The following is a 19,330-nucleotide window of genomic DNA, read 5'->3' on the forward strand; positions in this document are numbered from 1 at the left end:
GACAGCAAGCTGTTTACTGTTTACCTGTGCTGTACACTTCACATGCATTTAAAATTGTATTTTATTAACTTATTTGTGGTAATATTTTGTTTTATGTGCTGTGTATGATACATGTTTTGTGGGTGCACTGTGGTCTGGAGGAACATTGTTTCATTTGGTTGTATATATGTACAGTCAGGAGACAATAAACTTGAATTTGATTGAGAGCCTTTTATACATTTAAGGAATGGAGGGTTATGGGCTGAGTGCAGGTAGGTGGGACTAGGTGAGAGTAAGCATTTGGCACGGACTAGAAGGGCCGAGATGGCCTGCTTCTGTGCTGTGTTATATGGTTATACATCCTATTGACCTACCTAATCTCCTTTTTAAAAAAATATGTGTAGTTTTCTTCTATACTGTTCTTGTTTATTTTGTTTGCTTCTTTTTAACTTTACTTCCTGCTCTAACCTTCCTGTGGAAATCCCACTTTGGCATCCCACCTTGACTCTGGGTCAGAATGTATTTGAAACCTTGGCAACCTCTTGTTTCAATATTTCTAACTGCTGGACCATTATTTGATTTGGACTTCACCCAAAGAATTACTCAGGCTCTCTTATATGTCACTAAAAAGAAATAGTTTTTCATTCCGGCTCTGTTACATTTAATTATGTTCTGAAATAATTCTAAGTCTAATTAGTTTACAGTCATGGTTTTCCTTGTAGCTTTAAACATTGAGGTCAGTACTAGTAGAGTGCTATGAAACATGCTTCACTTTATGGAGATGCAGGATTGGTTTGTGATGCTTCCCATGTTGATCACAAGCTTTTAAAACTACTTAAGTTCTAATTTCTATAGTTAAAATGGGGTGTGATGCCTGTCAGCTGTTTGTAAGGATGCCATATGGATTGGTGCAGGCAGTGGAAGTCAAGTTCTTAAAGGGCATTCAATTGACCTAATCTTAATACGACATTCACACAATACCATATCAATGGGAATCTCATTGAAATTAAAACGGCTGCATGGTTAGCAAAGGCAATGAAATATGTCATAGTAGTACATTGTGTGCTTGTTCATGTGTGAGACAAAATGGTTGGAGTAGGTTGAATGGCATCTGACAGCGCTTGGCTCGCTAGACTTTGCAATTGATGCTGAGACTATAAGATGGAAGGTTTTCTATCATGGCATCTTGTGGGCAGCCAAGAGCTGCACAAAAGAAGCAAAGCATTTTCTTTCCTCTCCACTAACCTAGTGACGTAACCAGGTTCTTAGAACATAGTGGATATATGTTCTGGAACTGTCATCAACCCAAGTTTATTTACACCAGCCACTTTCATTCAAAATGTAGTTTTAATTAGTTTGTATGCAGTGCAAAATAAATGTGGAGGGTTTTCTAGACAACGATACTCAAAGTTCAAAGTAAATTTATTATCGTAGTACAAATATGTCACCATATACAATGATGAAATTCATTTTCTCGTGGGCATACTCAAGAAATCCAATGAACACAATAAAATTAATGAAAGACTGCACCAACAGGATGGACAAACAATGAATATGTAAAAGACAGCAAACTGTGCAAATGCAAAAAGGGAATAAAAAATAAATAAATAGACAGACAAACAAGCAATAAATATTGAGAACATGAGATGCAGAGTCCTTCAAAGTGAGTCCATAGGTTGGAAACAGTTCATTCATGGGGCAAGTGAAGTTGAGTGAAGTTATTCCCTCTGGTTCAGGAGCCTGATGGTTGATGGGTAATAGCTGTTCCTCAGGTGTGAGTCCTGAGGTTCCTCTACCTTCTTCCTGATGGCAGCAGTAAGAAGAAAACAGGATCTGGGTGGTGGGAGTCCTTGACAATGGATGCTGCTTTTCTTCTGACAATGCTTCTCTTTGGAAAATCTGTAATTAGAGCTACAGTATTAGCTAAATGCAGACTGCCTCTTCGGTTTCAGTCTCATACTTCACACTGGCAAACAAACACTGCAAAATGACATTTAAACAGGTTGCTAAAGGTTGTGAGTTTAATATTATCTTACGGTGGCATGGCAATTCTTATGGCTTTATTAGTCTCATTTGTATGCAAAATCAGCCTCAGTCTCAGATCTTTTGTAGCATATCTATTTTGGTGATGACAGAATGTCAAACATGCCTGTACATCATCTTATGCATATTTATGAATCATCACATAAATGACAGCCAATCACTGCTGAGTGTACCAAACGTTTAAAGCATTATTTCTGTGGCCAGAACACTCTGTGTGAAACTATCAGCAGTGCTGTGTGTTTGGCAGTAAAATTTATCTTTGGTGAATCAAATAATGCAGCTAGGAAAGAAAAGTAATTAAAGATCCAAAAGGCTTAGATAAATATCTGCATTTTAAAAATGTAGGAAGAGTGAAATTGTAATTTGTGAGTAGAAACTCACAACCGTGGCATTTATTGAGCAGTTTTGATGTGTGTTTACACTGCATGTTTGAAAAAGCTTCAGGTCCCGTTCAAACCGTTCTTAAAATAATAAACTGCTGGTGGAGCTCAGCAGGCTGAGCAGCATCTGTTGAGGGAAAGAGATGGTTGACAATTCAGGTCAAAACCTGCATCAGGACTGAGAGTATAGACTGGGGCAAGGTGGCCTGTACAGTGAGTAGGTGCTGGTTGGTCGTGGGGGTGGGGATAGGGGGAGGGAATGGTGAAGCTAGGTGAGGGAGAGGGAGGATTGAGACAGTGGCTAGTAAGCGATAGGTAGAAACATAAGGAGAAGAAACAAAATAAGCAGGTGGAGCCAGATGGAAGAGCAGCTGGAAGGTAGAGATCGGCTGGTAGGTGATATGTGGAAATAGAAAAGAGCAATAAAGGCAGATGGAAGCACGATGTGGAGGGGATAGGAAAGGCAAACCAAGGGGGAAGAACACTAAGGTTGGTAGGAATGTGGATGATGGACTGATGGACCCCAGTGGTGAGGAAATGGGTATGGTACCTAGGTAATGGCAGGAGAGATATGAAAATGGTGAACAAAAGGAGAGAAGATCCGTGTGGACAGTTGGTAGTGGGAAAGGAAAACTGTGGAAATGGATTGTATATATATATCTCTGTCTCAGCTATTGTCCTCCTCTACCTGGTTCCATTTACCCATCCCATCTGGTTCCACCTATCAGATTGACTCCATGGCATTCTAAAGGGGGAAGGTGAGCACCCAGAATTCTCAGTGAATACTGGCACTAATGACATAGGTAGGAAAATGGAGGAGACCCTGGAGAGGATTTAGGGAGTTAGATGGAAAGCTGAAAAGCAGGATCTCCAGGGTAGTAATTTCTGAAAGTTGCCTGTGCCATGTGCCAGTGAGGGTAGGAATAGAACGATTTGGCAGATGAATGTGTGACCGAGGAACGGGTACAGGGGGCTGGGCTTCAGATTTCTGGATCATTGAGATCTTTTCTGGGAATGTATGACCTGTACAAAAAGGACAGTTTACTGCTGAACCTGAGGGGGACTAATATCCTTTTTGGCAGGTTTGCTAGAGCTGTTGGTGAGGGTTTAAACTAAACTAGCAGAGGAAACAGAACCAGAGTGATAAGGTTGAGAATGGGGCAGTTGGTGTACAACCGGATGCAGTGTGCAATGGGACTGTCAGGAAAGGCAGCAGATGATAAGGCAAAATTACAGTCAGTGGGATAAGTTGCAGTGTAACCGGGGGACAAAATCTAAAAGGGCATCAAATACAGGGCTGAATGTGATATATTTGAATGCACACAGAATAGGAAATAAGGTAAATGGTCTTTTAGCATGGTTAGAGAATGTTAGGTATGACTTTGTGAGCATCATTGAGTCATGACTGAAAGAAGATTATAGTCAGGAACTTAATATCCAAGGATACACATTATATCAAAAGAACATGTTGGTAGGCAGAGCGGGTGGGGTCTGTTGGTAAAAAGTGAAATCAAACTCTTAGAAAGAAGTGATATAGGATGGGAAGGTACAGAGTACTTGTGGGTAGATGTAAGAAACTGCAAGGGTAGAAAGACCCTGATGGGAGGTATATACAGGTCTCCAAACAGTAGCCATGAATTATACCAGGAAATAGAAAATACACGTCAATATATTCAGTTCTTTGTGGGACTGGGACCCGCTCTCTGGGCCTCACAAGTGGCCATGTTTTGATAAGCCACGGATGCAGCCTGGAAGGTTGCCGGATTTTTGTGTCTCTGGGGGTCGGTGCCGCCGCTGAAAACTGGCGTGTCATGGGGGTACATGGAAGATCGAAAGCAGTGAGCTGGCTATCACCTACCAAGATCTTTGGCCACAGAGCTCGGAAAAGGCGAAGCAACAGACTTTTAACATCGTAAATCAGTGAGTTGTTTGTTATGTCTCCCCTCTCCCTGTGAAACGGGGACACCTCTTTTACCCTTATTAGGGGGAGAGAGAGAGCCTGTGGTATGTCGAATACTGGGTGAATGAGTAGTCTTTGGGGTCCTGCAAGTCTGTGTCTTTATTGATGCTTTGCTGCACGCTTGAGCGCTCGGTGGGGGGCACCACTGCTTTTTTGCTGGTGGGGGAGGGGAATCATTGTTTTGCTGCTGCTTATGTGTTGGGGGGGAGCTGGGGGGGCTTCAAGGTTCTGACATTTAACTGTCGTTCATTCTTTGGGGCACTTCTCTGTTTTCGTGGATGTTTGCGAAGAAAAAGGATTTCAGGATGTATATTGTATACATTTTTCTGACATTAAATTGAACCTTTGAAAAGGGCAATGTTACAATAGTCATGCAGGTAAATTGGGAAAATTAGGTTGGTGCTGGATTCCAAGAGACAGTATTTGGAGAATGTCTACAAGATAACTTTTTAGAGCAGCTTGTGGTGGAGCCCACTGAGGGAAAGGCCATTCTGGATTGTGTGTTATGTGATGAACTGGATTTGATTAGGAAGCTTGAAGTAAAGGAACCCCTAAGAGACAGTGATGATAAATATGATAGAATTTACCCTGCAGTTTGAGAGGGTTAAGACAAAGTCAGATGTATTAGTATTACAGTGAGTAAAGAGAATCATAGAGGCATGAGTGCACGTGACTGATGCTAGTTAGAAACTACTTGACAATAGTCTTCCATGTCATTAAGTGGCATAGTGACCCAAATATAAAAGGGAATCCTGACTATTTTCTTGATTTATTTTTCTTCTTTGAGTTGTCCTAAGTAAGAGGCTGTCTCAATTAACCAATGGCCCAATTAACTTGAATCCACCATAATCATTTAGCTTGTTGATTATGGGTCAAATCTCAAAGCTGACCATCACACATATACCAATATAAACTAATATGTAAATTAGGAGCAGAAGAAAGCCATTCAGCACCTTCAATCTACCACTTAATAAACCCTTGGCTGATTTGACTGTATCCTCAGTTCCTCATTCTCGCCCACAACTTTGCTTATGAATAACCTCCCTTACACTGCCTTAAAATATTTAAGAATCTTCTTCCACTGCCCTTTGAGCAAGAGAGTGACAAAAATTCATGACCTTTTGAAAGAAATAAAATTGCCATACCTCTGTCTTAAATGAATGACGTCTTTTTAAACAGTGCTGACTAAATCATGATTCACGCACAAAAGTAAACCTCTTCTCCACATTCACTTTGCCAAGCCCCCAATAGAGGATCAGTGCTGCATTTTTACGGTTGCCATCTTTCACAATGAAACATGAGATTAAAGGAGATTCGTTTTATTTGAGGCATGTACATTGAGACATACAGTGAAATGCATTCTTTGTGTCAGCAGCCATCACAGTCCGTGGATGTGCTGGATGACCCATGAGGGTCACCGGTGCTTCCGGTGCCAGCATAGCATGCCCGCAACTCGGTAACCAGAACCCCGTATGTCTTTAGAATGTGGGAAGAAACCATGTGCACCTAGAGGAAATCTACATACTCATGGGGAGAATGTACAAAGTCTTAACAGTCAACAGCGGAATTGAGCCCGGGTCACTGTCACTATAATAGTATTACACTAACCGCTATGCTGTTGTGTTCCCATTCCCATGTGGCCCCATATCCCGTTCAGGTTTTTATTAAATATTCCAACTTTTACATTGATCCACCCATGACAGGTGGAATAAGAATTTAAATATGAGAAATATGTTACAATTATCCTCACATGATTGTTGTTTTTAAGGCAACGAGTACTTGAGTATCTGTGTGTCTTGCCTAGTGCATGGGATACCTCATGAGCATAAATAAGTCAAATCCCATGGTGTATCTGGGAGTGTGTTAATCGCTATTGTCTGGGTTTGGAAAGCCGGGCAGTGAACGTGAGATAGAAAGGGAAGACTTTGCTGCATGAAGGCGCATTACAACATTTCTTGTAGCAAAGTGGAAAAAATTCACTTCAGCCCATTAAGAAAGCCTTCAGTCTTTCCACTTCTCTGATCAGCAACCTTCCCTCAAACTCGCAACAACTCTCCCTACCTTCTGCTGACTTGCCCAAACCCCAATTACCAATCCTTTCCTAGTTTAAATCTATTCGCATAAATGGTAATTTATCTCTGCTTCATCAGGCAAAAGACAAGGAAAATGACAATAATATTGTGAGATTGGGCTAGTTCTGAGATTAAACACTAAGTAGTTTCTCAGTAACTTTGGAGGAGAGGAGAGCTCCTAACACTCAAGACTGTCAAAAATATTCAGTCATCTCTCTCAAAGTAAAGCAGAAAATATCTGTGTACAATGGGGTTAAATTAATAGAGCAGTAGACCAAAATGAGTCAATTCTACATTGCAAACAGGAAATGATGACTTGACAAGATAAAGAAAAGATGATGTGGACTTGCCAAAGTACAGCTCTCTTGGACTAGAAATAATGACTTTGCAGAATAATAGCTATACAGAATCACTAATGTATTTTTCTCCAGTTATTTGCATAATGTACAGTGAAGATCTTTTTCAGTCCCATTTTTGTAAATTGTGTAATGACACCTGCTTCAGTTCAACTATCTTTTAGAAGTTTTATTCAGGCACTTCAATTAAGGGCATTTGCAAATGAGTTAAGAGTGTGATATGTTGGTTATGATCAACAGACAGCAGTGTTATGCGAAACTGTTCTTTTCACATACTACTTAACCCACTGTATTCCCAAGTCAACGTACACAGTACATTTTTATCACATTTCCAGCATCTGCAGTTTTTTTTTGTATTTTCTGTTTACTTTTGACTCTCAGCTAAATGAGGAGATAAACATAAATTCTCCAAACTGGCAGTCCTCACTTGGTGACAGAGAAAGCAAACTCTAAGGGCTTTTCCCCTTTGTTCATTTGGTTTCATCATAGGACTCGCTTATTCCCATTCCTGAGCTCTGAGGAAGGGTTTACACCCAATATATTATTTCACCTTATATCTTTACAGATGTGCATACCCAGCATTTATTTTTCATCTATAAACCCATGCTCATTGGATACATTTTGTAAATGTTCAGCAAGTCTACCTGCATTAGTGATGGAAGGTCACCATGTTCTAGTGCGATTGTCTTTCTTCACAGTCACTCTCTGCCCTACTGAGGAATTCCAGCACTCTCTTTTATCTTAGGTTGTAGCATCAGCAGTATTTTGTGTTTGTGATATTTTTGTGGGGAGTGACCCAGATCAGCAAGCTTGTATTTTGATTGCTTATCACTAAAAAGAGATAATTAACCTATTTGAATATGTATAGGCATCTGTTAGTCTTGTGAGACCATGTATTTGTGCCTTGGAAGGTTTTTCCAGGGCGCAGGCCTGGGCAGGGTTGTATGGGAGACTGGCAGTTGCCCAAGCTGCAAGCCTTCCCCTCTCCACGCCACCGATGTTGTCCAAGGGAAGGGCACTAGGACCCGTGCAGCTTGGCACCGGTGATGTCGCAGAGCAATGTGTTGTTAAGTGCCTTGCTCAAGACACAACACGCTGCCTCAACTGAGGCTCAAACCAGTGACCTTCAGATCACTAGACCGATGCCTTATCCACTAGGCCACGCGCCAACCCATTTGAATATAATGTACAGTATTTCAATGTGACCAAATCACTCTACAGTCACTACTTTTTCAATGGTCCTTTCACTGGGGTCAGTTAATAGTTCCCGTTTTAATCTTACTCTTATTCTACTTTAATTACAATGCAATGAAATGACTATAAGATCTCACCTGCTGCACTGTGAGCAGTAACTATAAATGGGCTTGTGTCCAAGGCACTACGCTGCTCTCAACATGGCATTGGCACTAGACTGCTAACTCCTGTCAAGATCTGTAGACCAGTTGATGACTTCATGCCGACAAGAATTGGAGCTGGAGTCATTCTAGTAGAGGACTACACCAATCCAAGAGCAATTGGAATCACTCCAACTCAAACCAGAGCAGCCCAAAGATAGGATGGAGTTCCAGCACGGAAGAAGGTCACTGTCAATCCCAGAAGGGAAGCAGCTGTGCCCAAATCCTAGCAGCAGCTGGAACCACACCGACAGCAGCTAGTGAACAAAAGAACATAATCAATAGAAACAGATATGAGATATTAGACCCCCTCCCCCCACCACCCCGCCACGTCAGCTCCACAACTCAGTGAAATCATGGCAAATTTTTACTTCAGCGATACTTCCCTGCTTTGATATGCTTAGATTCTCTTAATATCTAAAATTTAATTGATCTCCACCTTGAATATACAAGTCATATCCTCTCAAACTGAAGACAAATCTTTTATTATTTATACCTTACTGAAATTCAGGAAGAAGTATCCCCATTCTACCTCTGATAACTTGGTTACTTCTTGTTCTAAAAAATAATTTGCTCAAAAAATATGAGTGATCAACTTTAAATTAGACAGACTAGAGTGTATGCAGTGGGTGTTATCATTTGATAGAATTGTGGTGAGTGCAGTTATCTGCCAAATAATTATTGCATTATGGTAACAAAGATGTTGCTGCAAGTTCAGTGCATGTACTGATCATAGGCTGTTGTAATGTATGTAGGCTTAATCTAAAAAGAAACCTGTATCCTGTAGGATTAATCAATGTGGTGGTTTCTCAGGTTCAGAATACTACATAATGGTAGTTGAGTGTATCTATTAGTGTTAAACAGGAAGCCAGAATTGTCTTAGCAAATCATTCCATTGGGGATGGCATTCAGTGTTGATTTGTCTATCAGTTAAGTGATATCAGTGAGCATAGCACATTTCCAAACTTCCAGCGTTTAACCACTTCTCCGTGCAGAGCAGCCTTTCTCAACCTTTTTGCCCTGGAGGAACCCTTGAAATAATTTTCAGGTCTCAGGGAACCCTTGCGTAAAAGTTATGATACCTGCAGCTCGCGGTATAGTAGCATAATCAGTAAGCTGTAGATATCATAATCCCAAAATATTTGTCATTGCTCTTTTGAGTAGAGAAGGAGTTTTTAGCCAACCTTTCTTGAAAAAAACAGATTGCTAAACCTAGCTTACCATTCTTGAAATTAATCTCTTTCTTTCCCTTTCACAAATGTTTAAAAAAAACCTCATAAGGTAAACATAACAAATGTCTGTTAAATAACTGACTTAACCCACTGTATTTCCAAGTCAACGTACTCAGTACATTTATATCACATTTCCAGCATCTGCAGTTTTTTTGTAAATTGATTTTAATTAATGCTATTTACAACATGAAAATTTATTGACAATGTTGAATAGTAAAGTTACTAAAAACCATAAGCCAAAGCAGGGGTTAATAAAATATAAAAAAGAGTGACATAGTAAATGAATGAGAAAACCTCAAAAACTTCACAATACAATTCACTTCTAACCTACGCAATCCATCTTTTGCAATGTTTACAAGAGCTGAGCTATGGCGCATAAAAATTCCTTCTTTAGAGTGAAATTCTCTGTCCAGATTTCCACTACACTTATAGAGTTTGTTTGCTTCCATAAGTCAGTCAGCGGTGCGTAACGGGAAGTTGGGGGATGTAATTCAGGAGGGAGAGGCTGATCTCACAGCCCAAGTTGGCCAAGACCATTCAGTGCTTGGAAAACACACTTCACACTCCTCATCAGTCTACCAAACTCCCCTCCATGCAATACAGCACTAACCAGTCATCAATGGCCTTCCCTATCTCACATCAAAACTGAGAATGGACTCAAACAGATAAACACAGTCCTACACTGTCACTGTAATGATAAACACTGTCACTCTGTGCTGAGGGACCTCTAACAAGATTGCTAATGGGTCTGCTCGGTCACGACCCACCACTGTGAGTGCTACCATTGCACGTTGCATGAAGTTCAAAAAAAGATAGTTATTTTTTTAATCACAATCACTCGCAGAACCCTAGGGTTCCGTGGAACCCCGGTTGAAAAACCCTGGTCTAGAGCAACGGAAGCCATGGTAAGACAATTAGTCGGGTGGAGAAATAGAAGGTTGGGGAGGAGGTGTGGTGGCCGATCAGAAGACTTTGCTCTTGCTAACTTGTAGAACATTGTGTTTTTCTGTTGCGCCACAGAGAGCCGCTTAATACTTGATGCCTTTGCACAACAATGCAGTCGAGTCCTGACTCTCCTGAAGGACAATGGAAAACTTCTGGACACCAGCCACCCTCAAGTTATTTCATGTGTGAAAAGAGAGAGTGGATGTTATGATGAGCACACAGGACAATGCCAACTTGTCCGAGGTGACCCCGTGCAGCCACAGACAGCGGGCAACCCCGAGATGGAACTGGAGTATGTGCAGAAGAGACATCAGACCTCAGCCTTGCTACGGGTATTTACTGATTCCCTTCAAAGTTACCTCCTGACTGGAGGGCGACCTTCACAGAGTAATGTAGAAGGAAGTGAGTGCAGTCACATGACAGAAATGGATCCACTTTCCACATCTCCTACCCACACGATGGGAGGGTGGACATCCCCAGCAACATCAGAATCTCATGTCCATCCATCATCAACATTTCCTGAGGAGGAAGAAGAGGATGGCTACTGTCAGAGGTGCCAAGAGCTGGAACAGGAAGTAGTTTTACTCCAACAGGAAAATGAGGAGCTGAGGAGAACCTTGGATAACATTCCAGGTACGTAGTGCTTAAACCAGTCTTTCTATTACAGTTCCACCATAGCCATGGTAGATGACAACTGTTAACACCTTTTACACCAATTATTTTACAGGCAGAGGGGAAATTCTGTGATTGAAATGAATCTTCTTAAATATCAATTTTATCACGTGTTAGAATATCAGATTTAATTTTAGGAAATCAGTTCAATTTTAGGACAGAAGCTAATGTTACAGGAGTACTTTCCTTGGAAACACAAAATGCAATAGTTGCAGTTTGGTCAAGCACACATTTTACCCTGGGTGCTGTGACCGTGGCACTAATTTGTTGACAAGATGAAACTGGGATGGATTAATGTGATCTGGTTTCTCCTTTCCTCTCTGAGAGCAATGAATCAGTGGAATAACCTGTCCCAGGGGGTGGTGGAAGACAGGTCACTAGATACATTGAAGGTGGAGATAGATAAAGGTCAATGAATTGAGGGTTATAGAGAACTGATACGAAACAGGAGGTATCTGTCATGATCGTAATTCAGTGATAGGACAGACAAGGGGCTGAGTGATCAACTGCTCTTATTTTCTTGCATTCTTTTGCTCTATGCACTAATTCTAAATCTTGACAACACAGTACTTTCTGATTAGATTCTAGTAACTCCAGCAACAATACACGTGTTCTACAAACGTACCTCTTGGCCTATTTCATTTGTAAAACTGGCAGTTGTATGGTACAATGCTCACAGCTGTTAATAAGCTGGTAAGGAAGGCGGGCTCTGTCGTGGGCAAAGTACTGGAGAGTATAACATCGGTAGCAGAGCGAAGGGCGCTGAGTAGGCTACGGTCAATTATGGAAAACCCTGAACATCCTCTACATATCACCATCCAGAGACAGAGAAGCAGTTTCAGTGACAGGTTGCTATCGATGCAATGCTCCTCAGACAGGATGAAGAGATCAATACTCCCCAATGCCATTCGGCTTTACAATTCAACCGCCAGGAGTAAGATATGTTAAAGTGCTGGGGTTAGGACTCAATGTATTTAAGTAAACTACTTAAGAACTTTTTAAAAGCTATTATTAATGCTTTTTGAGAGGGTGATTTTAGATACATATCATATTTTTACTGAGTTAAGTATTGTATGTAATTAGTTTTGCTACAATAAGTGTATGGGACATTGGAAAAAATGTTGAATTTTCCCATGGGGATGAATAAAGTATCTATCTATCTATCTATCTATCTATCTATCTATTCACAGTGTAAGGCAAAGTGAATTTACTGTAAGTTCTGCTTTAATGGGCCAGATTTTACAAGACTTTAATTTTATCTGAATGATATCAATCTTCACAGATGTCCCATGATGCAATAACTTCACAGAGGTTTGTCGATAACTTGTTATTAACAGAAACTCTTCCTTGCTGGGAGTTAAGTGTGTCTGGAATATGCTGTAAGAGTACAGAAAGTCATCTGGTTAGCATCTTATAATTATTATAATTGGATAGTCCTGAAAATAACCTTTTAATCTTTGTAAGATTTCACCTAGTTGAATGATGAAGTAGTCTTTCATTCTATTAATATTTCATGATTGTATTAGGTGATTATTTGAAATGATTTTAATCTATGCAGTGCCCTGCCAGACTGTTCTTGATTATTACAAGACTGTCCTTCAGCATCACAACCAACTTGTTCAACCAGTCTCAGAGGAGCAGCCACCAGAGGTAAGTACTTTCGAGAAAGAACAACTTCATGATGCGCTCTTGTGGTTTAGAGAGAGCGATCTCATTAAATGTCAATTTCACTCGGAAGCATAACTGCTGCTTCTGTCTCCACAGGTACAGCCTGACTGCTGGGAACATCCAGCATTTCCTGCTTTATTTCAGACTTTCAGTATCTGATGTTTTTTCTTAGCATGCAGAAGAACATGGAAAAGTTACAGCACAATACAGGCCCTTCGGTCCACAAAGCTGTACCAAACATGTACTTACTTTAGAAATTACCGAGGGTTACCCATAGCCCTCAATTTTTCTAAGCTCCATGTACCTATCCAGAGTCTCTTAAAAAACCCTACTGTATCCGCCTCCACCACTGTCGCCGGCAGCCCATTCCACGCACTCACCACTCTCTGTGTAAAAAAAACTTACCCCTGACATCTCCTCTGTAACTACTTCCAAGCATCTTAAAACTGTGCCCTCTCGTGTTAGCCATTTCAGCCCTGGGGAAAAAGCCTCTGACTATCCACAAGATCAATGCCTCTCATCAGCTTGTACACTTCTATCAGGTCACCCTCTCATCCTCTGTCGCTCCAAGGAGAAAAGGCCAAGTTCACTCAACCTATTCTCATGAGGCATGCTCCCCAATCCAGGCAACATCCTTGTAAATCTCCTCTGCACTCTTTCTATAGTTTCCACATCCTTCCTGTAGTGAGGCGACCTGAACTGAGCACAGTACTCCAAGTGGGGTCTGACCAGGGTCCTATATAGCTGCAACATTACCTCTCGGCTCCTAAATTCAATTCCACAATTGATGAATGCCAAGAAACTATACACCTTCTTAACCACAGAGTCAACCCGCACAGCTGCTTTGAGCATCCTATGGACTCGGACCCCAAGATCCCTCTGATCCTCCACACTGCCAAGAGTCTTACCATTAATACTATATTCTGCCATAATATTTGACCTACCAAAATGAACCACCTCACACATATCTGGGTTGAACTCAATATGCCACCTCTCAGCTGAGTTTTGCATCCTATCGATGTCCCTCTGTAACCTCAGACAGCCCTCCACACTATTCACAACACCCCCAACCTTTGCATCATCAGCAAATATACTAACCCATCCCTCCACTTTCTCATCCAGATCATTTATAAAAATCATAAATAGAGAGGTCTCAGAACAGATATCTGAGGCACACCACTGGTCACTGACCTCCATGCAGAATATGACCTGTCTACAACCACTCTTTGCCTTCTGTGGGCAAGCCAATTCTGGATCCACAAAGCAATGTCCCCTTGGATCCCTTGCCTCCTTATTTCCTCTATAAGCCTTGCATGGGGTACCTTATCAAATTCCTCGCTGAAATCCATATACACTACATCTACTGCTCTACCTTCATCAATGTGTTTAGTCACATCCTCAAAAAATTCAATCAGGCTCGTAAGGCACAACCTGCCTTTGACAAAGCCATGCTGACTATTCCTAATCATATTATGCCTCTCCAAATGTTCACAAATCCTACCTCTCAGGATCTTCTCCATCAACTTATCATCCTCTGAAGTAAGACTCACTGGTCTATAATTTCCTGGGCTGTCTCTACTCCCTTTCTTGAATAAGGGAACAACATCTGCAACCCTCCAATCCTCTGGGATCTCTCCTTTCCCTATTGATGATGAAAAGATAATTGCTAGAGGTTCAGCAATCTCTTGCCTTGTCTCCAACAGTAACCTAGGGTATATCTCGACTGGTCCCGGTGACTTATCCAAATTGATGCTTTCCAAAAGCTCCAGCATATCCCCTTTCCTAATGTTTATATGCTCAAGCTTTTCAGTCCACTATAAGTCATTCCTAAAATTGCCAAGATCCTTTTCCGTAGTGAATACTGAAACAAAATATTCATTAAGTACTTCCTCTATCACCTCCGGTTCCATACACATTTTCCACTGTCACACTCGATTGGTCCTATTCTCTCACATCTTATCCTCTTCCTCTTCACATACTTATATAATGCCTTGGGGTTTTCCCTAATCCTGCTTGCCAAGGCCTTCTCTTGACCCCTTCTGGCTCTCCTAATTTCATTCTTAAACTCCTTCCTGCTAGCCTTATAATTTTCTAGATCTCTATCATTACCTAGTTTTTTGAACCTTTTTAAGCTTTTATTTTCCTCTTGACTAGATTTTCAACAGCCTTTGTACACCACAGTTCCTGTACCCTACCATCCTTTCCCTGTCTCACTGCAATGTACCTATGCAGAACGCCACGCAAATATCCCCTGAACATTTGCCACATTCCTGCCATACAATTCCCTGAGAACATATGCTCCCAATTTATACTTCCAAGTTCCCACCTGATAGCCTCATATTACCCCTTACTCCAATTAAACGTTTTCCTAACTTGTCTGTTCCTATCCCTCTCCAATGCTATGGTAAAGGAGATAGAATTGTGATCACTATCTCCAAAATGCTCTCCCACTGAGAGACCTGACACCTGACCAGGTTCATTTCCCAAAACCAAATCAAGTACAGCCTCTCCTCTTGTAGGCTTATCTACATACTGTGTCAAGAAACCTTCCTGAACACATCTAACAAACTCCACCCCATCTGAACCCCTTGCTCTAGGAAGATGCCAATCAATAATGGGGAAATTAAAATCTCCCATCATGACAACCCTGTTATTATTACACCAATCCAGAATCTGTCTCCTTATCTGCTTCTCAATGTCCCTGTTATTATTGGGTGTATAAAAAACACCCAGTAGAGTTATTGACTCCTTCCTGTTTCTAACTTCCACCCACAGTGACTCAGTATACAATCTCTTCATGACCTCCTCCTTTTCTACAGCTGTGACGCTATCTCTGATCAGCAGTGCCACGCCCCCACCTCTTTTGCCTCCCTCTCTGTCCTTTCTGAAACATCTAAAGCCTGGCAGTCAAAGTAACCATCCAAGCCCCTGAGCCATCCAAGTCTCTGTAATGACCACAATACCACAGCTGCAAGTATTGATCCATGCTCCAATCTCATCCCCTTTTTTCATGATACTCCTTGCATTAAAATAGACACATCTTAAACTATCAGCCTGAGTGCATCCCTTCCCTATCACCCGCTTATCCTCTCTCTCACACTGCCTACAAACTTTCTCTATTTGTGAGCCAAACACCCCCTCCTCCGTCTCTTCAGTTCAGTTCCCAACCCCTTCCCCCAGTAATTCTAGTTTAAACTTTCCCCAACAGCCTTAGCAAACCTCCCCGCCAGGATATTGGTTCCCCTCGGATTCAAGTGCAACCCATCTGTATTGTACAGGTCACACCTGCCCCAAAAGAGATCCCAATGATCCAGAAATCTGAATACCTGCCCCCTGCTCCAATCCCTCAGCCATGCATTTATCCTCCACCTCCCTCTATTTCTATGCTCACTATCGCATGGCACAGGCAGTAATCCCCAGGACCTTGTGGTCCTGCTTCTCACCAGTCTTCTTTGACAATGTTCTGTAACACTGTGATTGCGTGAGCAGTGTTTTCTTTAGTTTCGTTTTAATTTTTTCCTTCTCAGTAAGTTCTTTACACATGGGCTGTGGGTATATGGAATGCTCTGCCAGGGGACTGGTAGAAGCAGCTACATCAGGGGCATTGAAGAAACTCTTAGATAGGCACATGGATGATAGAAAAATGGAGAGTTATGTAGGAGGGAAGAGTTAGATTGACCTTAGAGAAGGTTAAAATGTAGATACAACATCATGGGCCGAAAGGCCTATTGTGTACTTTAATGTTCTATCTTAACACTGGTTAATTCTGTGTCAGTTTTCAGTGCGTTAGCAAGTAATACATCCAGGATTTCTAAATATTGTTTGTAATTTAAATTATGGTTAAAGGATATGGTAATTCCCAAATATGACCTCAATGACTAATGACTGTATGATTTGACAGTAACAGTTTGTATTTCTGAAGATTTTTGGGTTAGTCTAAAAGCTCAGTTTTTGATCCAATAAGTTATGTGCTTTCATTTTATCTGTTTTGCGTTGTACATTGTTGCAACTAAGCCCAGCAAAAGGTGTAAGAACCTTTAAATATCTTTAGATAAGTAAAGCTAGGCATTATTCTTGTTGCTGTCCTGTGGGCCTTATTTCATAACCACTTTATCGCCTGTCATGTCGGAGGGACAGAGTTAAGCATTGTACTTTAGACATGGGCTGAGCAGCACTCTGTACAGAGTCACAGTGATGTTGTCGTGGTTTTTCGTGCCTCACAAATGACCAGGAGACGCAGAAGATTCTTCAAGAAGGGTTAAACTTTAATTTGCAAATCAAAGCTGAGACAGTCATTGAGCTAATCGCTGATTGCCCACCGATCCCCGGACACAGCATTTTTTATAGCAATCTCCTGGTCCAGTTGCATTAGCATATGTAATCGATCTATAGTTGCGTATTACACGTACCTCACGTACATCATTGTCCCTATTGTTTCTATCAATTGACTTAATTATGTTCTAATCTATATCTCTTAGCTACTTCTCATTAACACATCATTGTCTTCTACATTTTTAGGATATATGCATAGCAAATAGCAAGCTCTTTCTGTAGCTACCTCTCATTAACACACCATTGTCATCTCAAGACTTCAGTCTCCTACCAAATTGGGTACATGCATAGCAAATAGGAAGCTCAGAACTGCAAAGAGCAAGCTCAGAACTGACTTCATAGTTTTGGTAAATTTATACTTTTATACTCCAATAATGTCCACCATTTTGTTCTGAATTGACATTCCCTCTTCTCCCCTCTTCCACTGGGCAGAAGGTCCAAAAGCTTGAAAGCACATGCCACCAGGCTCAAGGACAGCTTCTACACGGTGCTATAACATTATTAAGTTATTCCCTAGTTGGATTCTTGAATTCACACTCTACCTTGTGAATTTTCACCTTTTTGTTCACCTGCATTTCTCTGTAGCATTCTTTATTCTGCATTATTGTGTTCCCTGGCTCTACCTTAATGGACTGTGTATTGATCTGATCTGTATCAACAGTATACAAGTAAAGTTTTTCTCTGTGTTTGGTATATTTGATAATAATAAACCAATTCCATTGAAGCAGCTTTGTATGTGTGATAGCCACGATCCCATCTTCCTCCACTATAGGGAATATAGGGAATTCCTTGAACTGAAAGCAGTACAAAATTGATTTACTAACGCATTACAATTTGAGTGAGTGTCTATATAATTCTTTTAGTAATCTTTATAATTTCATTAAGTTCTGAAAGGATTTTGTTGCCTGATGATACTGAGTAAAAGAAGAAGCAGTTTTAAATGTAGTGTTGATTTCCTATGTTAAATGCAGTTATTATGGACTTGTTTTCAAATGTTTCTTATCTTCAATTTTCAGGGGAACAAACAGTTGTTGACCAACTATCCAGTCTATATCACCAGTAAACAATGGGACGAGGCTGTCAATTCATCTAAGAAAGATGGCCGTCGACTACTCCGTTACCTCATTAGATATGTGTTCACAACAGATGAGCTGAAGTATTCGTGTGGCCTGGGGAAAAGGAAGCGATCAATGCCACTTGGGGAGCCAGGGCCTGAGAGACGCCCTCTCGACCCAGTCAAAGTGACCTGCCTCCGAGGTACGGAATAAAGTTACAGTGCTCACTTTCCAGAAGGGATGTAGATACAGACGCGCAAAACAGCTGAGAAAGAATTGTTGAATAGCATTGCGTGCTTTGCATGTATGCTTCCTGCTTCACGCAATAGAATTGGCGTTGCGCACATTGCGAGCGCAAAGTTCTCTCCTTCTGAAGCACAGCATCAGAGCGAGTGAACGAAGCCAGGCAAGCTGCAGGCTGGGGGGCAGCATGATCTGGGGTGGCAAGAGAGGTATAACAGTCAAGAGTGCAATGAGTGAGGAGGACTGGAAGCTCCTGGTGGTGAGTGATTGGGAGCGGGTTGAGAGGGTGTCATGATTGGCTGCTGGGAAGGGACGAGATCACAATTGGACTGGGATAGGATGTTGGGGGCTGAAGGTGACCAGCAGCAAGGGGATGTATAGAACTTAAAGGAACTGAAACACTTCCTTTCAATGAACAGGATCCTATATTTATCCCTCAGCTGGTGCCTTTCATTTAAGCTTACAGTATGTTTTGATATGACACTGAATGAATACCATGAACGAGAAAGCTCCTGATCGGTGATGCAGTAGCTGATTCAGTTAAAGCCGGAGCATATTATGCAAGTGCTGGGTATTGAGCAAAGATATAAACAGCAAATACCCACTGCTGATGCTACTGCTTGAGAGGGCAGATGCCAAAGATCAGGCCAGGTTCAGGTTCATCTCCTTTATGCATCAGGAAATAGCCTGAGCTAATGTGAAGATGTGTCACTGACAAAATGCTGGGGCAGGGAAGTCACTGCACAATCAAAATCAATGGATGGGGATATTCAATCAAGTAATGAGAGTTTTTTATTACTTTGTCACATTAAATCACTCACAAATGGCAAATAATTGTGTTCAGGCATTTCAGTGTATATTAAGTACTATAAGACCATAAGACATAGGAGCAGATTTAGGCCATTCAGCCCATCGAGTCTGTTTTGCCATTCAATCATGGCTATTTCATATTCCCTCTCAACCCCATTCTCTGGCCTTCTGCCCATAACTTTTACCACC

At 41.3% G+C, this 19,330-nt stretch overlaps 1 protein-coding gene across 1 annotated transcript in view; it reads left to right on the forward strand.

The window, feature by feature from the left end:
- The window catches only part of LOC140737932 (BEN domain-containing protein 4), a 72,128-nt gene that overhangs the window by 27,748 nt on the left and 25,050 nt on the right, over positions 1 to 19,330 (forward strand). The window contains exons 2-4 of the mRNA XM_073064751.1: positions 10,437 to 10,994; positions 12,592 to 12,683; positions 18,050 to 18,290. Of these exons, the coding sequence (XP_072920852.1) occupies positions 10,437 to 10,994; positions 12,592 to 12,683; positions 18,050 to 18,290 (891 nt within the window). The remainder of the gene's footprint in view (positions 1 to 10,436; positions 10,995 to 12,591; positions 12,684 to 18,049; positions 18,291 to 19,330) is intronic.

The sequence above is a fragment of the Hemitrygon akajei genome, chromosome 13, assembly GCF_048418815.1.
Source record: "Hemitrygon akajei chromosome 13, sHemAka1.3, whole genome shotgun sequence".
NCBI lineage: Eukaryota > Metazoa > Chordata > Chondrichthyes > Myliobatiformes > Dasyatidae > Hemitrygon > Hemitrygon akajei.